Genomic DNA, 21663 nt, shown 5'->3' with positions numbered 1-21663 from the left:
ATGTCTCCCAAGAATTCATGTCTCTAAAGGCATCTTAGCATCTTAAGTTCCTGTTTTGGATACAGAAAAGTATCAGTCTCTGACACATCTTTGTTTTTTTTTTTACATTGAGTACATAGGTGAACTCTGTGGCCCTCCAGATGTTGTGGCAGTGCAACAACAGACATAAGCATTAGCTATGCTGACTACAGCTAATGGGTTTTGCAATCTAACAATATTTGGGGGTTTCCATGATTCCCAATCCTGATTCAGCAACCTAAAAATACACTCCTTTCCTGAGATGCTGGAGAGCTGCATTCCACTTAAAGGTAAAGGTTTTCCCCTGACGTTAAGTCCAGTCATGTCTGACTCTGGGGGTTGGTGCTCATCTCCATTTCGAAGCCGAAGAGCCGGTGTTGTCCGTAGACACCTCCAAGGTCATGTGGCTGGCATGACTGCATGGAGCGCCGTTACCTTACCGCCGGAGCAGTACCTATTGATCTACTCACATTGGCATGTTTTCGAACTGCTAGGTTGACAGAAGCTGGAGCAAAAGCGGGCGCTCACTCCGCTCCCAGGATTTGAACCTGGGACCTTTCGGTCTACATTCCACTTTAGACCTATGCATATGACCACTGGTCGGGGCATTAATAAATTGATTGATTGATTCCACTTAAGACCGAATGCTTTTCTGAAATATATATGGCCAGTGGCCTCCATGTCAGGAAGGTGAGGAATCCATTCTGGGATTTAGATATACAGGATTTTCGCTGTGTGCCTTCAAGTCATTTCTAACTTATGGCAACTTCAAGGTGTATCACAGGTTTTCTTAGCAAGATTTGTCCAGAGGAAGTTTACCTTTGACTTCCTCTGGGGCTGAAAGATTATGACTAGTTCAAGGTTAGTGTATTTCTATGGTCAATCAGGGAATCAGCCTCTGCTCTCTAAAACTAAAGTCCAGCACTCTAGTTAGTACTCCATGCAGGCTGATAGACAGATTTTTAGTTTCAGCACCACGGATAGCTCACTCAAACCTATCCCTTAAAATAAAACAGGGCTACAATCAAATCTTGAGCTTAGAACTATACAATTTTATTTTTAAGTGATACCAGTGATTTTTAAATGTTTTCTAATACCCTTTGGTTTCAGTACCAGAAATATAGTTTTGATATATGATGGCCTGAGTATCAGCATTAGTATGGTTTTATGCCGATTATGTTTCAAAGTATGTTGTATACTTGTTATAACTGCCATGGACATCAGCTTGAGGCAAATAACATTTGACTTGACTTGTCACCTTTAAAGTTGGGTTTAAACTCCAGAGTGGGTTCACATGGGAGACACTGCCAGCCACTGTTATCAATATTCATTGATCAGAGATAAGAAGCTGTTTGCAGGCCAGAAAGCTGTTGGAAGTGAAGTGATCTCTGGCTTGCACCCTGGGAAGTTTACACATGGCAGTGAACTCTGGTTGCAATCCAGTAAAGTGCAAAAGTAGGAAGTCTGAAAATTTGAAACTACAGCTTGTTTTTGTAAATACAGTTGGTTTTCCACATTTGCAAGTTTAACGCTTCCAGATCTGATCAGAATCATAGAATCATAGAATAGTAGAGTTGGAAGAGACCTCCTGGGCCATCCAGTCCAACCCCCTGCCAAGAAGTAGGAAATCGCATTCAAAGCACCCCCGACAGATGGCCATCCAGCCTCTGCTTAAAAGCCTCCAAAGAAGGAGCCTCCATCACAGTCCGGGGCAGAGAGTTCCACTGCTGAACAGCTCTCACAGTGAGAAAGTTCTTCCTGATGTTCAGGTGGTATCTCCTTTCCTGTAGTTTGAAGCCATTGTTCCGTGTCCTAGTCTGCAGGGCAGCAGAAAACAAGCTTGCTCCCTCCTCCCTATGACTTCCCCTCACATATTTGTACATGGCTATCATGTCTCCTCTTAGCCTTCTCTTCTGCAGGCTAAACATGCCCAGTTCTTTAAGCCTCTCCTCATAGGGCTTTTTCTCCAGACCTTTGATCATTTTAGTTGCCCTCCTCTGGACGCATTCCAGCTTGTCAACATCTCCCTTCAACTGTGGTTCCCAGAATTGGACACAGTATTCCAGGTGTGGTCTGACCAAGGCAGAATTATTCCTCTATGGTCAACATCTGGTAGATATAGTCATAGAGTCACACTGGAGAACATAGAGACATGTTCTCTTAGGTTCAGTTTTGTATTTTTCCACTTTCACCCTGTATCCCTAACCCCAGCTTATATGGAGGTCTGACTGGAGATGAAAATGGAGGAAGGCAGGGCAGATTCTCAAAACTATCATGCAGCTCAGGTTTTCTCCACGGATGCATATTAGCAATAGATGTGGGATACAATCAGAGATCTAATATTCAGTTGCCAAGACCTTTGTTCAATCACAAGTTGCTCAAGCTCTAAGCTCTTATCAGTTTCCACCTCCTTTCCAAAAGTGAAGGTTTACCTAGATGGGACAATCTATTGGCATGGAGCTAAGCACCACTGTCTTACAATTTCTTGTTTGTTGTGCTCCTGAAGTGGCATGTTGGCACTGAGATATTAGGAGGTACCCAAGATGGCTGAGGGTCAGTTCCTTAGAGGCATCAGGATCAGGACAGGTGAAGGTTTGGACCTGGTATTGGATCCCAAGCTCTGCAATACTGTTGGCAGTGTTGAAGGTCTGAATCTGGCCAACTCTATGCCTCATCCCTTGGCTCACCCCAAATCCTTTTGAGTCCTAGATGGTGTTCAAGCAGGTTATGGTCATGAGACTACTACATTCTCACAACTTCATCTCCTAATTTATTTGGGCAAAATCGGTTTCTTGGCTAACTGGAACTCCTGACCTGATGAAGAACAGACAAGGGACTTACATCTCAACTACCTGTGTGAGGAACCAATCCCTTTCTGCCCAAACCTCCATGCTCCATGGTGTTTCTACCAAAAATGTTACCTATAGCAATAATTCAAGACATTTGTTCCCAAATATCACTGGCACATGGGATGTTGGAGAACTTGAAATACAGTGTTCAATTGATGTCCCCTAACTGACCTCTTCTCTGTACTCACAAGCTGCTAGTGAGTTGCTAGTGGCCACACAGAGAGTTCTCCCACTGACGACAATTAACCTTCACATTGTCAGACAAATCTACCCACCATCCTCAACCCTATTGCTCTCACCAGCCTCGCGGGAGATTTGCACAAAGGCATCAACACCACTTTCACCATAATTCCCCTCAGAAGCCAACGTGGAGACATAATTCCAGCCCAGTGCTTTGACAATGTCCACCATCGCTTGAGCCTGGTAGGAGTCAGGAGGCACCACCCGGGAGAAGAAATCGTAGCGGTTGCTGTCGCTGAGTTCAGGAGCAGTGGAGGCGTAGCTGATTTGTGGGATCTGTGTATGAAGAAAATGGTGAGTTAGAGGGGCTGGAGCACAGGTACATCAGAGCTAAATGTAAGGTGAGGGAGGGTCAACATTGGTAGACAGATTGTGATTAATCATGTCTATTTGCATGTACTTGCAGGGAGAGGATACATGACTTTCCAAATCCATTATCACAGAAACATTTTCAAGCATGAAGTCTCTTAGAAACACAATTTTTACTGAGAAGTGCCTTCCATGTCTTGAATGTAGCATACTTCCAAGTAATAAATATATTTCTTAGCTATTGATAATTCCAGGGAAGGCTCAACTACATGGGAGTTTTGTTAGTCCACTTTTGCCAGATCCCTCCTTTCTGGACAAGTCCTTCCTGTTCCAGGGTTTGTACTGGTGTATTGCCCCATCTTAACTATGCTACAGGACTCACACTATGTCTGCTATATTTCCATCTTCTGTATCCCTGTAAACCAGTGGTTCTCAACCTGGGGTTCCCAGATGTTTTTGGCCTACAATAATAATAATAATAATAATAATAATAATAATAATAATAATAATAATAATAATAATAATAAGTTTATTTATATCCCGCCTCCATCTCCCCCGAAGGGGACTCGGGGCGGCTTACAGCACAACTCCCAGAAATCTCAGCCAGTTTACCAGCTGTTAGGATTTCTGGGAGTTGAGGGCCAAAAACATCTGGGGACCCCAGGTTGAGAATCACTGCGGTAAACTTTATGGAATAGCGGTCTCTGAACCACTAGAACCATTTACTACATGACAGACCAAAACACAACATGACAGAACATCTCTAATGTTCACTTACTGTCCCCAGTGGAGACTACTCAAATACATCAACAATGAGCCCTCTCACAAGCTCAGGTTGGCAGATCTTTATGCTTACAGACAGCCCCCGATCTTAAACAAATAATCACAATGAGATATATAATATGTTAGGTAATATAGCAACAAGAGCCTAGATGTCAACTCTGTCCCTACATCTACTTTGTGAGCAATATTACAGGAGCCAATAACATCACCCAGACTATTAGAGGTAAATGTACCGGTACTTTTTCTTCCTTCAATACATATCATATTACACTCTGTAGTAGTTGCCAAGGGTGGTTGGCCTTCTGAGGAGGCATTGATGCTTTTTCCTCTCTGCAGAATGACCATCAACTTATTCATAGGTCATTTTAAAAAGCATAATTTTGGCCCCAAAACCTACACTCAGCTTATATATGAGGTTGACTTATAAACGAGTATATACAATATGACATCCTATACCAGAAAAAGTAACTTTCTCAAAATTTGATCAAACCCATCACCAATGGATGAGCTTGGAGTCTGCAATGGTATATGTATATATAACGTATATACACACACATATATAGGTTGGGATCCTCTTTGAGTCAAGTGGCACTGTTGTCCCACTTTAGGAGATTTGCATGTCGAATGCTATTCCATGGTAGATCAGAGAAAACCTTTCTTACAGAAAATCTGCATACCAGGAAGAAAAGCTAAGCTGCCTATTTCTTCATGAAAAATAAGCTTTATAAGAATAGAGCAGTGGTTCTCAACCTGTGGGTCACCAGTCTTCAACTCCCAGAAATCCTAACAGCTGGTAAACTGGCTGGGATTTCTGGGAGTTGTAGGCCAAAACACCTGGGGGATCCACAGGCTGAGAACCACTGCTATAGAGGATCTTGTTTTTGTCCTTCTAGATGGGCAATTTTCTGTTTGTAGTCTGAAATGGTAACATCTCTAGGAAAATGATACCACTTTATTATTATTATTATGTGCATTCAAGTCAGCTCCAACTTATAGTGATCATAAGGTTTCTTTGGACAGATTTCTTTAGAGGTTTGTGCCACTGTCTTCCTCTGAAGCTGAGAGTGTGTCACTTGTCCACAAATACCCAGTGATCTCCATGGTTGATTAGTGATTTAGTGTCTACACTGCAAAAATTAAACTGGTTCCATCTCCTGTTGTTACTAATCCCAGCATTCTGTACAGGAGAGGCCACACTAGTTAAGGTGGTATGAAACCAACAATGACGTGCAGATGCTTCCGATGCAGAGAGAAGACTTCTTTATAAGTCTTTCTAAATACAGTAGATTCTCACTTATACAAAACTCGCTTATCCAAGGTTCTGGATTATCCAAGGCATTTTTGTAGTCAATGTTTTCAATATATCATGATATTTTGGTGATAAATTTGTAAATACAGTAATTACAACATAACATTACTGTGTATTGAACTACTTTTTCCGTCAATTTTGTTGTATAACATGATGTTTTGGTGCTTAATTTGTAAAATCATAATCTAATTTGATGTTTAATAGGCTTTTCCTTAATCCCTCCTTACAATCAAAGATATTCGCTTATCCAAGGTTCTGCCAGGCTGTTTAGCTTGGATAAGTGGGACTCAGTACTTGTGCTGTGATAGGCAGCCAAAGAGACTTTTGGGGTCCTTTCGGAGGTCCTCACAAATGACCATTTTTGCAACATAAAAAATAGCTGGATATGTCCCTATTGATTCCCTCACTCTCTGGCAAAATAGAAATGACCACTTTGGGAGGGGGACTCCAATGCTTCAAGGTGGGTTTGGGGTAGGAGTTTTCTTGGAACAGAATTGTGGTCTGTATAATGAACAAAAAAGAAGGAGGAGGAGGAATTCAACAACAGCAGCACAGTTCAACATAACAGTGGTTTTTGTCCCATATTGGCATGAGGTCCAACCATGTGAACTGCTTTACCAGTACAGAAGCCAAAAGGGAAGAACACCAAAGAGGCGAAACCACAGAGACAGGCGTTATTCTGCACCTCATACTGGTCCCTAAAAGGACTGTGGAAGGAGCGGTCTGTACGAATTACCGAAGAGGGAGAGGCAGAATCTCTTGGGTAGAACTTTACAATTTTCTTCCAGTGCAAGAACTGGGGTCCACTGGTCTTTTCTTGAAAATTGCCATCCTTTATTCACTCCTGATTAATGGAAGACCAGATAGTGTTATCGCCAAACTGTCTTCTATGCTTCCTCCTGATCTGATTTGTGGCTTAATTTCGCCAGTCTGCCCAAGTGCTATTGAGGCTTTTAGCAACTAGTGTACCTTTAATTAAAAGTTTCCTCCTTGCAGGTTTAGCTTCTTTAGTGCTTCCCATTTAGTGTTGCTGAAGGATTACTGATTTATAGCCCCTGCATTTGTCTGCTTCTGCTTGGAGAGGGGGTTGTTAATTACTTATTTATTTTCTTTAACTGAAAAATTAAAAATGGTTTGCTATGAAGAACAAGGTGAAAAATGAAAGTAATCCCTGCCAGAAAGCCTCAAATGTCACTGAACAGAAGGCAATAAAAGGGACAGAACCGGAGATGAGGAAGTCCTGCTGATAGAACCTGTGAGGAAATTATCTATCTATCTATCTATCTATCTATCTATCTATCTATCTATCTATCTATCTATCTAGATCAGTGGTTTTCAACCTGGGGTCCCCAGATGTTTTTGGCCTTCAACTCCAAGAAATCCTAACAGCTGTTAAACTAGTTGGGATTTCTGGGAGTTGTAGGCCAAAAACATCTGGGGACCGCTGATCTAGATCATGGAAAATGTCACTGTCACATAATATAGCATTGTACATTTGACAGAACCCTCCACAGTTACCATTTTAATTTGCTTTCCATCTAGTTGTAGAAAAGCAAGGCCTCAATAGCACTAAACATGCCCTAGTGTGGAAGAAGAGCTTGGATTTTTTTTGTCTGCAACCTACAGAATCCCTCAGGCAGCATGGCAATGGCTGCTTGGGGGATATTGAAAGCAGTAGCCCAGAAAATAGTTTCTTCAACTCTCTGCAGAAGCAGACCAAAATATCGTGGGCTAAGCCTCAGTGGGCATTTGAAGGCATGAAAAGAACACAACAGTTGCAGGGGATATTTTGGTATAAATGAACTGAATCATCACTGGTTGAGAAAGGGGGTGATCAAAGCAATGCTCAGCAATGAAAACCTGTGTATAGACCTGGCCAAGGATCTTCCTTTCTCGCCTGCTTGTTGTGTGCCTTCAAGTCAGTTTTAATTTAGGGACACTTAAGGAAATATCAAGGATCTCCTGGTGGTGCAGTGTATTAAACCACTGAGCTGCTGAACTTGCTGACTGAAAGGTCGGCAGTTCGAATCCAGAGTGTGGGGTGAGCTCCCACTGTTAGCCCCAGCTTCTGCCAACCTAGCAGTTCGAAAACATGCAAATGTGAGTAGATCAATAGGTACTGCTCTGGCGGGAAGATAAAGGTACTCCATGCAGTCATGCCGGACACATGACCTCGGAGGTATCTACGGACAATGCCAGCTTTTTGACTTAGAAATGGAGATGAGCACCAACCCTTAGAGTCAAACATGACTAGACTTAACATCAAGGGGAAACCTTTACTTTTAAGGAAATATAGTGTTTTCTTGGTCAGATTTATTCAAAGGGCGCTTGCCTTGTCTTTCCTCTGAGGCTGAGAGAGTGAGGCTCAGTGTGCATCTTCATTGTTGAATTAATACAGGGTGGTTGATACCATTTTAGCTGTGATGGCTAAATGCTATGGAATCCTAGGATTTGTAGTTTGGTGAGACTGCATTCATTCTACAGTGTAGATATACACTTAGTTTCTGTGGGTGAGTCCTAGTTTCCAATATCCTAGTCTAATATTTAAACCACTGTGCAATGCTGTCTTTCTCACTTTTAGGCCCCTTCCACACAGCTGTATAAAATCCCACATTATCTGCTTTGAACTGGATTATATGGCAGTGTGGACTCAGATAACCCAGTTCAAAGCAGATATTGTGGATTATCTGCCTTGATATTCTGGGTTATATGGCTGTGTGGAAGGGACCTCAGACTGCCTATATGCTTGTTGAGCACTATCAAAAACATGACTTGGTTAAAAACAGAAGGCAGAAATTAGAGCAAACTCAAGGAACACAGGCTAAATCTGGCCCATCATAACATTTTATGTGGCCCTCCAGATGTTGGACTACAGCCCCTGTATTCCTCATCAATAGGCATCATGACTACAGCTGATGGAAGTTGTAATGCACTCACATCTGGAAGGCTGCAGTTTGTTCTGTTTAGTCAAGACAGTGGCGTTTGAATTTAAGTACAAGGTTTGTGGATATAATATCTGCCTTTAAAATGTCTTTTAACCTTTCCACAACCACAGGGCCTCAAGTGCTGTTGAGTTGCAATTCTCATTATCCCCAATCAACATGGTGGATAATCAAAAGTGATGGGAGTTGCCGTTCAATAACATCTGGGGACACAAACTGGGAGAAAACTGTTAATGTGGGATTTGTGTATTGATAGTGTTTAAATGCAATTTGTGCCATGCTTGTATTGCAACTGATTGCATCATCCAGAATGTACCATAGTGTGGAGAGAGTTAATTGCCAAGAAGCTATGATGACTTTGATGTGTGGCTGGAACTAGGGAGTATCCAGACACAAGTGTTTGTGCATAACTGAACTCATCAGTTCAGTTGAGTTCTGTCTGCCTAGAGTTTGAGTCAAGTTCTGTTGGAGAACAGAACAGTCCTGTGTTCGTCTGTCGTCTGCAAGTCTGTTTGTGTTGATTATTGCTACATACAGTAAAACTTTGTAAATAGTTTTACCAATGTCTCTGAGTGTCTCTTCATTCTGCGCTCCACTGCTTCCATCCTACTACTGCTGCGCTGCAAATACTCTGACAAAAACTAGAGTGCTGATCACTATGTAATAAAGTTATAGTTGTCTCTCTCTATCCACAGATTTTCCATCCATAAATTCAGCGCCCTTTGAAGGCAACCATGAGGCTGATGTGGCCCTCGACACCACTGGATTATAGAGTGTTGCTTTACAGCAGCACCATCATTTGGGGTATTTGGTGGGAGACAAGTCAAGGAATTCATAGTGAGACAAGACAAGAGGGAATACTGTGGGGAAAATATCCAACAGGATGGAGCTCATCCTCTTGGGTCTTTCCCTGCTTAACCTACTTCCTAGCTCTTTGACTGTCTAAATTCCGGATAGGGATCCAAAGACTCCTAGATTCATTTCCCAGAGTAAAATCTGGGCCCTATTCTCTATTCCTTGGTTAGGAAAGGAAGCAATCCCTGCCAGTCCCTCCCTTTTGGGAAAGATCTGCAGGAAAGCAGAACCAAATTGTCCCATTTCCCTTCCCGCAGCATCTCTCTGTTTCCCGCCCTCGCTTGGTCTGTGAGAAGCCCCATTAAAGCGATTAGTGATGGGGATTAGAGGGGTTTTAGCAAAATGAGCAGTAGCTCCAGTCAGGAACAGCTGAGGCGGGGGGGGGGGGGTTGAAAGAGGGCGCATGCCAGGCTGTGCCTGCTCAGTGTGGCACGTGGGCACATGCAGAGCCGAGTTGAGCTGCCTCGGTGTGGTGGAATGCATAGAAGGAGGCCGATGTGTTTTACACACAGCCACTTGGGTCTTTTCCCTCTGTGTGTATGACATTGTTGTTGACCAAGTGGTTCCCATCAGGGTTTCAGGGAAATGACATTCATTTAGGGAAAGATCTGGGAACTGTCTCCAACAGTGAAGAAGTAGAATAGAGACAGCACTGTGTTTTCCCCAGACTCTGGGGATAGTTTCCTAAGAGGCACATATTTCCAATCTCCCCACTGTTACCAGCTGTTGGGTGCAGTTCAGGTAAGCTGAACACACACTACTTAGTTATCCCTCTAAACACCTTTCATACCCCTTGTGGTCTTGACAATATTGTGTCTCTGTATGTGTGAATTTCCATACTGTAAATACAGAACAATATGTGAGTGCATGTCGCCTTTGCTTTTTCAGGGCAAAGCAGGTGACCAAAGAGGGATTCATACCCCACAATGATAGTGGAAAATATTGCTCAAGCAACTTCAGAGCAATATTTTCCACTTATTTTTTTATATTATATAATAATAATATAAAAATAAGTGGAAAATATTGCACAAGCAACTTCAGAGCGTGGTCAAGATTGTAAAAAGGATAAATGAGAAAAAACATGTAAGCCAGGAGTGGCTCCAGCAGTTTGCTTTTGCCTGAACCGATTGGGAAGGGGAATCACAGAATTGGAAGAGACCTCCTGGGCCATCCAGTTCAACCCCCTACCAAGAAGCATGAATATTGCATTCAAAGCACCCTCAGCATACGGTCACCCAGCCTCTGCTTAAAAGCCTCCAAAGGAGGAGCCTCACCACACTCCGGGGCAGAAAGTTCCACTGTTGAATAGCTCTCACAGTGAGGAAGTTCTTTCTCATGTTCAGGTGGAATCTCCTTTCCTGTAGTTTGAAGCCATTTAAACACGAAGCAGCTGATTTGTTGGGACTATCCCAAACTGGGATAGTTGGAGGATATGGAATTCTTATTACTATCTGTGTAATCTTTTTTAAAAACATTAGTCAACTATGCTTTTTCAACAAATATATTGTTTGCAGGAGGGGATGAAGAACAGCTGAATTTTACCTCTGCTGCTTGTTAAAACATTTCACTAACCCTATGTGGGTTTTTTTCCCCTGTGTTCATGAAGACACAGGACCAAACCAAAACGGACAATATTTATCCTGGGTTGCTGTGAGTTTTCCAGGCTATATGGCCATGTTCCAGAAGCATTCTCTCCTGATGTTTCGCCTACATCTATGGCAGGCATCCTCAGAGGTTGTGAGGTCTGTTGGAAACTAGGCAAGTGGGGTTTATATATCGGTGGAAAGTCCAGGGTGGGAGAAAGAACTTTTGTCTGTTGGAGGCAAGTGTGAATGTTGCAACTGGCCAGCTTGATTAGCACTGAATGGCCTTGCAGCTTCAAAGCCTGGCTGCTTCCTGCCTGGGGGCATCATCTGTTGGGCGGTGTTAGCTGGCCTTGATTGTTTCCTGTCTGGAATTCCTGTTTTCAGAGTGTTGTTCTTTATTTGTTGTCCTGATTTTAGAATTTTTTAATACTGGAAGTCAGATTTTGTTCATTTTTGTGGTTTTCTCCTTTCTGTTGAAATTTTTCACATGCTTGTGGATTTCAGTGGCTTCTCTGTGTAGTCTGACATGATAGTTGTTAGAGTGGTCCAGCATTTCTGTGTTCTCAAATAATATGCTGTGTCCAGGTAGGTTCATCAAGTGCTCTGCTATGGCTGACTTCTCTGGTTGAAGTAGTCTGCAGTGCCTTTTATGCTCCTTGATTTGTGTCTGGGCAATGCTGCTGCATATGGTAGTCTCTATGTAGACTTGTCCACAGCTGCATGGTATACTCCTGCAGAGGTGAGAGGATCCCTCTGGTCCTTTGCTGAACATAGCATTTGTTGAATTTTATTAATGGGTCTATAGATAGTTTATAGGTTGTGTTTCTTCATCAGTTTCCCTGTGAAGTCAGTGTTTCCCTTGAGGTATGGTAAGAACACTTTTCCTATGGGTGCATCTTGTCTTTATTCTCATATTCGCATAGAGAAGCTAGTTTCCAATAGACCTCACAACCTCTGAGGATGCCTGCCATAGATGTGGGTGAAACATCAGGAGAGAATGCTTCTGGAACATGGCCATACAGCCTGCAAAACTCACAGCAACCCAGTTATTCCGTCCATTAAAGCCTTCAACAACACATTATTTATCATGTTAAAATGTAAATAGTAGTCAGAGAACAGTCAAGAGCACACAATTCTTTCTTCCCATCCTATGCATTCCTTAAATTGCTGGTGTGGAGCAAATGTCCATTGACATTGCTTTTAAAACCAGCCCTTGATTTTGTTTTATGTAATTCACGTTACATCTAGTTTGACACTGAAGCTCTCCATATCCATGGATTCTGCAAATATGCATTCAGCCATCAATGGCTTATATCCCAAAAATAAACCTTGCTTTTGCCATTTTATATAAGGGATATCATTTTACTACACCATTGTATATAATGAAGACGGAAACCAAACCCCAGTGGAAATTGAAGACCCATTGCATTTAAAAGTCACAAAGCAGCCCTCCAGATGTGCTCAGTTATAGCTACCATCATCCCTGGCCACCATGATCTACACAAGTGAAGAGCAACAAATTAGGAAATGTTGCAATGTGAGATCACATTTTATTAGGGATTAACTAAAAAAACATCATATGATGAATGTACTAATTCTCTACAGAATTTGTCTGAGCAGAAGAAGTTAAGCAGAAGAAGGAGAGAAAAGGCTGAGCATGATTGCTACTCCAGAGTCTGCCATTTGTAACAGTCTTCATCAAACTGAGGGTGTTGTTGCCAGATTCAACTGCATTAGCCGTTACTGGGAGCCACAGACTTTAAATTGAACCATATTGTAGAAACAGAACTATACTAAAATATTACACCTATATTTACAGTTTAAATGATTTCACACACAAGTGACATTTCTACGCCTTCTGATTCAACTCAGTGATCAACTCAGTGGTCAATGTCCATCAGCATACAATAGCATCTCGATGGAGGAACTAGAAAATGTCTAGAGATAACTTTTTTTTTTCAAATGTCAGTAATCAAATCCATAGGTACTGGTCTTGTGGATATCAGGGGTGTGGGTGTTGGAGGGTGTACTGTAAGCTGATGTTCCCTTTTGTCCTTTTCCTTTTGTTCCATCACATGAAAGTAAAAGGGAAAGAGGGAACAAATAGGAACTTGGCTTATTTACCCTGATCATCCCCTTATCACTCAGTCCAGATGTACTATGGACAGAAACTGCCCTCTATACAGGGACTGGGTAGCTAAATGCATATAGAAGCCATCTATTTGCCCTGCTTTGCTTTCAGTTGAACACATACTTGAGATCTGTAACCCAACAGGCATCTGGATGTAGCTAAGGATGCCCATTCCAGTGAAAACAACAAAGAGCTAGTAAACCACATATGCATTCACAGAAGAAAGTCATGGGTTGTTTCTCAGGGAGCAGCATGAAAAGTTGTCTTTGAGGAGAATGGCTGCTGAAGTCTTTCATATAAGACAACAGCAATAGGACAATGCTCTGGGATCTAAGTAAGGATTACACAGCCCAGTTTAAAAATCATGGTGTCTTGGGGTTTTTTTTTTCATGTCAGGAGCAACTTAAAAAACTGCAAGTGGCTTCTGGTGTGAGAGAATTGGCCATCTGCAAGGATGTTGCCCAGGGGACACATGGATATTTTGATGTTTTTTTTTTTTTACCATTCTTGTGTGAGACTTCATGTCCCCGCATGGAGCTGGAGCTGATAGAAGGAGCTCATCTACGCTCTCCCTGGATGGATTCGAACCGGCAACTTTCAGGTCAGCAACCCAACCTTCAAGTCATCAGTCCTACCGGCACAAGGATTTAACATATTGCGCCACCGGGAGCTCCATGGTGTCTTGGTTTTTAGGTCTGTTCCTGATGTTATTTGGAGCTCTGATTCAGAAAATGACATTAGATAGACTGCATCAGCTTTAGTTTCTTAGATAGGTCTATCTTGGTTTTCTCTGGTGATCAGATGGCGATTGATATATGGCTCATGTTCTTTATCTCAAAAACTAGAACTGGTAGGTGGAAGCTGGTGTTATTTTTGGAATCAGCATGTCAGATATTCCCAGAAACAGCTCTAACATTTGAGGCGCCAAAATGTGTGTTGGCAAGTGTTATCTGTAGGGTATCTCTATGTCCATACCATACTCTCCAAATGTCCTATTTTGGCAAAGATGCCCCCAATTAAAACGTCTATAGTCATGACTTCTCAGCAGCTTATAAAATGCGCCATTTTCTCTCTGCTTTGTCAATTACTTTCTTCGGTGAGTTCATAATGCATTCAATTCAGAAGGAGATGGGATCAGGTGAAAGCAAACTGCTGCAGCCTCTCTTAGTTCGTGTATTATTCCTCATTGATAACTTTTGCCATTTTGACAACATTCTGGTGTCGCATGATCACATGTGCCCCAGATTTCCAAACTCCCTTCTTGCTTTCTTTCAACTTGTCCCACTGCCTCACCCAGTGTTCCCCTTTCTGTCTTTATCAGCCTGCCATTGCCAGCTTGGCAGCTGCTAAGAACCTCTTTACCAAATCTGACATATGGAGTGAGGGGAAAAAAATGCCATCTGTCCTATAAATCAACTGACCCTGACTACCTCTCAGCCCTATCCCAACTATACTTTCAAGAGCCTCCCAGATTAAGCAGAGAGGTCAGCAGAGTGTTTATGTGTGACCATGAAGGATGGCACAGGATTTTGAAAGAATAATGCATGTTAGTGTTAGAGCTGGTGGGCTGGCTACTTGGAAACTAGGACGCTCTCTCAAAGCAATGCAAAATGTTTGCTCATCAAATGCCAAGTGACAAACAATGGGAACGGCTTAGAGATGCATCATAATAACATACCATCCAACTGTCCCACTTCTGGCAGGTAAAGTCCCATTTACTCCTCCGCCCCACCACTTTTACCACCACTGCTTTTCTCTTTCCTCCTCTCGCTCCTCTCCTTTCTCCTCAGCATATCTCAGTTGCGGCAAACTGAGTGCAAACTGCAAAAGTAGTTACTACTCAATGAACGTGATGGAAGGGAGAGGAGAGAAGGCCAAACTTTTGTCTATCTCAAAAGGCTCAGGCCCCTTCCATACAGCTGAATAAAATCCACATTTTCTGCCTTGTTCTGGAATATATGGCATTATGGACTCTGATAACCCAGTTCAAAGCAGATATTGTGGTATTTTCTGCCTTGATATTCTGGGTTATAGGGCTGTGTTGTCAAGATGAAGAAATGTAAAATCTAATGGTTGTAGGGAAAGTTTCTCAAAAAGTCTTTATAATGCCACTATTCAAGGTCAAAAATCTACTTTAATCTTTTGATTATTAATTAAGACATATATTGTACCAGATTGTTGATGTTAATTGCTGTCAAGTTGACTTTGATGTATGATGACCCTATGAATGTAAGACTTCCAAGTCACCCTTTATGGTCTTGCAAACCATGGCTTTCTTGATTAAATCCATCCACCACTTTTCCTCTTTTCCTACAGCATTTTATTTAATCTATAGATGCCATGTTATAAATTGTTTTCATATGTGGGGTTGTTTTGGGTTATTATGTTTGTATTGGTTGTTGTACTGAACCACTGAACATTTGCCTGTTTTGTTTGTTGGAATCCGCCCTGAGTCCCCTCAGGGAGATAGGGCGGAATATAAGTAATTTTTATTATTATTATTATTATTATTATTATTATTATTATTATTATTATTATTCCACCTTATGAAGTGTTAATGTCTTTTCTAATGAATCATGTATTCAAGTGGTATGTACAAAGTATAGTAGTATTAGTAGAGTCAGCTACTATGCAAGTAAACACTAAGGTAAAGGTAAAGGTTTTTCCCTGGTGTTAAGTCCAGTCGTGCCCAACTCTGGGGGTTGGTGCTCATCTCAATTTCTAAGCCAAAGAGCCGGCGTTGTCCGTAGACACCTCCAAGGTCATGTGACCGGCATGACTGCATGGAGCGCCGTTACCTTCCTGCCGGAGCGGTACCTTTTGATCTACTCACATTTGCATGTTTTCGAACTGCTAGGTTGGCAGGAGCTGGGGCTAACAGTGGGCGCTCATTCCGCTCCCTAAACACTAGACCTACATTAAAGTGCAAAGGAATGATTGAGACCTCGGCTGCATCTACATTGCAGAATTATTGTAGTTTGACATCACTTTAACTGCCATGACCCAATGCTACAGAATCAAGTGAGCTGTAGTTTTACAATGTATTTAGCCTTTTCCGCCAAAGAGTGCTAGTACCTCTTCACTGTACAACTCCCATTACTCCATAACACTTTCATAATAGTTAAAGTAGAGTGAAATTGCATTACTTCTATAGTGTAAATGCAACCTAAGCAAGAGAAAGAAATTGAAGCATAACCTTCGTAGGCATAAGGCTTGTCTAAATGAGGAAAAACACACATGTGTGTAGTGTGTAGGCAGTGATAGCAGAAGAAAAGGGCCAACTGACATAAAGTAAGAAAGAGTGCTATAACATGGCCATACAGCTGGAAACCACAAAACAGGCCAGTGATTCTGGCCGTGAAAGCTTTTGACAATACATGGAGAAACAAGCCGTTTGTAGCCAGTAGATTTTGACTGCCTTTCCTTAGGACACCTACATGAGTCCTTAAAATGTACAGCTGTTACTATACGTGTGCCAGAAGAATTCCGGCCACTGGGGTCAAGAAAATTTTATAGGCTTAGGTTTAAATGCATTCTGAGTTGCTTCCTCCAAGATTTGAAAGTAATCTTATCCGGTCTGAAAGAGACCTGCTTTGGTCATATCTTATAATCTCCTAAGAAATTCTAAGAAGTTAAGACTGAGAATCCAATTCAATGAGGCAGTGGATGATTATTTTCCAAAAAAGTAGTTGTGTTAGTCTTTTGTAGAATAAAAAAGTGGATGAGAAGGGGAAGAAAAAAAAAAGTGGGGAAGGGGAGGCTGTGGCAGCACTTTATTTCTTTATGTATGTGCCTAATTACTTTAAGGTTGTACACATTTATTTAATATGGTTGTTGTTGCTGTGTGCCTTCAGATCATTTCTAACCTAGGGCAGTCCTGAGGCAAACCTACTGTTGGGTTGCTGACCTGAAGGTTGCCGGTTCAAATCTGTGAGATGGAGTGAGCTTCTGTCTGTCAGCTCTAGCTTGCAGGGACATGAGAGAAGCATCCCAGCAGGATGATAACATATCCAGACGTCCCTTGGGCAACGTCTCTGTAAATGGCCCATTCTCTCACACCAGAAGCGGCTTGCAGTATGTTCTCAAGTTGCTACTGACATTATAAAAAAAGTGGCAAGATGTTTGTCATTGCCTTCCTTTGAAGCTGAGGGAGTGTGATTTGGCCAAGGTCATCCAATGGGTTTCATGGCTGAGCATTCGAATCCTGATCTCTAGAGTTATAGTTCAGCAATCAAACCACAACACCACCCTGACTCCTTAGTATGGTAGAACGGGCTTCCTAAACATTTCCATTTCAGGCAACTTTTGGCCCAATAAGTTTTTACATGACCCCAGGTATACAAGTACAGGATATCAAATATGTAAGGAGCCGCAATGGCGCAATGGGTTAAACCCTTGTACCGCCTGGACTGCTGACCTGAAGGTTGCTGGTTCGAATCTGCGAGATGGGGTGAGCTCCCATCTGTCAGCTCTAACTTACGGGGACATGAGAGAAGCCCCCTAGCAGGATGGTAACACATCAGGGCATCCCCTGGGCAACGTCTCTGTAGATGGCCAATTCTCTCACACCAGAAGCAACTTGCAGTATGTTCTCAATTCACTTCTGACACAATTTTAAAGAATCAAATACAGTAAAGTCTCACTTATCCAACATAAATGGGCCAGCAGAACGTTGGATAAGCGAATATGTTGGATAATAAGGAGGGATTAAGGAAAAGCCTATTAAAAATCAAATTAGATTATGATTTTACAAATTAAGCACCAAAATATCATGTTATACAACAAATTTGACAGAAAAGTAGTTCAATACACAGTAATGTTATGTTGTAATTACTGTATTTACGAATTTAGCACCAAAATATCACAATATATTGAAAACATTGATTACAAAAATACGTTGGATAATCCAGAACGTTGGATAAGTGAGACTCTACTCTGCGTATAAAAATCAAACATTTATGGATAACACATCAGCATTTTCAAGGCTTTTTAAACAGACTCCTTTTTCTCTTTAAGAAATACAGCTGAAGCATTATAGTATTCAAATGTGTGCTCAACTAACTTTCATGGAAGATACTTCCAGCTAAGTGTACATATGACCCTGACTTCTTAGACTGAATCCATCAACTTGTGTCTTCCCTCTCTTTTTCCCTTGGCTTTCTGTTTTACCAAGCCTCATCATCTATTTCTATGAGCGGTGATGTTTCACGACAGAGTGCAGCCGTAATCTGAAGTTGACTTGAAGGCAAATAATAATAACAAGTTATTGCATATGGTCTCATCTTAAAGCTCATTTGTTTGAAAACACATTCCTGGGTGATTTATTCTATTTGTTTCCAAACCACACACGGTCTTTGAAAATAGAGCATACAGCCTTTGCAGAAATTTGTGCGGCTCCCTGTCAGGATATAGGCTACTTTGAGAATATAAATTTCTATGGATTCAACCATTCATGGGTTGAAAATAATTAGTTCTTTAAAAAGCAAATGATTATATTGTCCAGAAGCATAAGGCTTCTGGAACATGGCCATACAGCCTGGAAAACTCACAGCAACCCAGTGATTCTGGCCATGAAAGCCTTCAACAACACATTATATTGTCGTTTTATATAAGGGATGCTGTGTAATGGGACTTTGGTATCCTTGGGGATGGTGTGTGTGTGTGTGTGTGTGTGTGTGTGTGTGTGTGTGTGTGTGTGTAACCAAATTCTAGGAGATACCAAGAGCACACTGTATGTACAGGCACGATTTCATGTATTTCCCTCCCCTTCGAGGCAGTGGTTGTATGATTTTCTCTTGAGAACAGGCCAAGTTTCAACACCATCACCACCTCCAGCCATCTTTTTGTGTTCAAACTGCCTTCCTGAGATGGAAGCCTTCTTTGAAAGGTCTCTCTCTCTACTTACGGCAAAGAGGCGAAGCACATTGGCCACCATGATGGAGACAGAGCTGGCAGAGGCTCCAATGACAGCTACCACTCTTTCTGGCTTGGTGATGATGGGGGGCTCGCCATTGGAACAGCGCACGTCAGATGTGTCTTTCTGGATGAGGGCTTGGACAAAAGTCAATGACTGCTCCAGGGCGTATGTGTCGCGAGAGCAAGTGTCCAGGATGCGGGCCCCCAGGGTGATGTTGGGGAGCACGTTGGGGTCACTGTTAATCTGGTCCAGAGCATAAAGCATGGCCTCCATCCGGTGAATCCCCTTCTCTTTCTTCACGGCTCCGCAGGGCACGCCGGCTGGGCCTCGAGAGTGAACGGGAAAGAGCCCTCCTAGTGTTATTTCCCCTTCTATCTTGATCGAGTGTGGCTGGGTGGGTGCTTGGCTGAACACCCAACCGGGACTGTATCCCCAAGCCCACAGCGCCCACAGCCAGAGTAGTGGGAAGGCAGCAGGGTCCATGGCGTGTCGTCTTGTTGGTTACTCTAGGATGCTTATGACCTGGAATCAGAAGAGGACAGGGTCAGAAAAGGGGAGGAGAAGGATCCCAAGTCTGCAGCATCCTCCAGGATTGGGTCAGACAAAATAGTAATATGGTCTATCTTCCACATTTGCGGATTTCACTTTTGCATATTAGATTATTCATGGATTTGATTAATATGGTTTTTTTCCCTAGGAAACTCAGGGTCTTCCAACATAAACCTATGGACAAAATCTAATTGAAGTTAACTATAGTCATGCTGAAGGACACAATGATTCCCAGATATAACACTTCTCCAGGCATTTATAGGCCCTCCAGTACAATTCTATCGGAAGATAATAGTCATGCTAGACAACCTAGAGATTCCTCAAAAGGGTTTGTCTAAGATTTAAAAAAGAGGTTTTCCCATTTTACAGAGATTCTGGACCCCTAATACTGTGAATATGAAGGAATAAGGTAAAGGGTAAAGATTTTCCCCTGACATTAAGTCTGGTCGTGTCTGACTCTGGGGGTTGGTGATCATCTCCATTTCTAAGTCGAAGAGCCGGTGTTGTCCACAGACACCTCCAAGGTCATGTAGCCAGTATGACTGCATGAAGTGCCGTTACCTTCCCGCCTGAGCGGTACCTATTGATCTACTCACATTTGCACGTTTTTGAACTGCTAGGTTGACAGTGAGAGCTCACCCTGCTCCCCGGATTCGAACCACCGACCTTTCAGTCAGCAAGTTCAGCAGCTCAGCAGTTTAACCGGCTGCGCCACCGGGGGCTCTTATTACCGCTGCATAATAATCACACTTCTATCCCTTTTTCTGGTCCAAAATGGGGGGGGGGTGCATGCAACTATTATGAGGTGGACTTTCTAGAGATATATAAACCTCACTTGCTTAGTTTCCAACAAACCTCCCAACCTCCGAGGATGCCTGCCATAGATGTGGGTGAAACGTTAGGAGAGAATGCTTCTGGAACATGGGCATATAGCCTGGAAAACTCACAGCAAGCCAGTGATTCCAGCCATGAAAGCCTTCGACAACACATATAAAAACTTCCTTGAGCACTTGCTGGTGGTGGGATTGTGCATCTGCAATGAGTTTCCAACTCATGGAAACCCTAAGGTTAAGCTTGGGGGGAGGTTTGTGCATGAATAAGTGTGCCATTACCTTCCTCTGAGGCTGAGAGAGCATGACTTGCCCAGTGTTACCCAGGGGTTTCCATGGTGGAGCAGAGACTCAAACATTGGTCTATCAGAGTCATACTCCTACATTCAAACCACTACACCATGCTGACTCAGACCTTCAGATTTGTGGCAATTGCCCATCCTTGGTTTAGTGACAAGTTTGACTCTGGCATTAGGTCTATTCAAATCATCATTTGCAAAATTCAGAATGTTCCCCCTTATTTGGACTAACACCTTGCAGAGCTCCCCATGGATTATGGGTGGAGGGAGGAATGGAAAGAGGTGGTCATTTTCTAATAGGCATTGAGCCCAACACATTGGAGGCTCAAAAGATTGTGTTGGGAGTGGGAAGCAATATTTGTATCTGTGACCTGTATAATCAGTTGCCTTCCAAATTAATTCAGCCCAGGCAGCTGTGTCTACAGAGACAAGAAAAACAGAGTCACACATCAGTGGGACTTCTGCCCTGTAGGCCAGTCACCAGCTGAATGCAGCCATGTACAACACAACCAATATCAAGGGGAAAACGAGGGCAGACGCCCCGCTGCCTCCTTTCATCTGTCTTGTGCTTCTGTTCACATTTTTCTTTCTGCAATATGCTTACACCCTTACCTCGTTTTTAAAAGTAAAAGGAGATTGTTACTTGCATCCAGTTAAACAAAATGAGGGGAAAAAACCTACAAGAACAAATAGCAATGAAAAATCCGAATGCAAAAATCGCAAGTAGAAATTGATAAGGATTGTGAGAAGCAGGACTTGGAGGGATATGAAATCATAATCCTTACCACTATCATCACCATCAGCAGCATGAAGAAAACCAAAATTGAGCCTTTGGCAAATAATCATCTTTGAACGCCAAACACCCAAACTTATAAGAACAGATCTCAAAAGTATGAGGGGAAGGATACTAAGAAGGCTGGACTCCCCATCACCCTAAAATATGGCAGTATAAGATTCTGTAAGATCTACATTTCCCCTAGAGTCTCAGAGTCTTTTTCAACAGGCTGAAGTTTAATCTCTGTCATAGGTATGAGCAAATGAGCCAG

At 42.4% G+C, this 21663-nt stretch overlaps 1 protein-coding gene across 2 annotated transcripts in view; it reads right to left on the bottom strand.

Moving 5' to 3' along the window:
• LOC100565811 (metabotropic glutamate receptor 6) overlaps positions 1-21663 on the bottom strand; it is a 66777-nt gene that overhangs the window by 18788 nt on the left and 26326 nt on the right. For both annotated transcript variants that reach the window (XM_003216716.4, XM_062971647.1), the window contains exons 2-3: positions 18928-19461; positions 3167-3383 (exon numbers count right to left, since the gene is read on the bottom strand). In XM_003216716.4, the coding sequence (XP_003216764.2) occupies positions 3167-3383; positions 18928-19422 (712 nt within the window). In that variant the 5' untranslated portion in view covers positions 19423-19461. The remainder of the gene's footprint in view (positions 1-3166; positions 3384-18927; positions 19462-21663) is intronic.

This window comes from Anolis carolinensis, chromosome 2 (genome assembly GCF_035594765.1).
Source record: "Anolis carolinensis isolate JA03-04 chromosome 2, rAnoCar3.1.pri, whole genome shotgun sequence".
Classification (NCBI taxonomy): Eukaryota; Metazoa; Chordata; class Lepidosauria; order Squamata; family Dactyloidae; genus Anolis; species Anolis carolinensis.
This window is presented reverse-complemented; position numbering and strand designations above follow the sequence as displayed.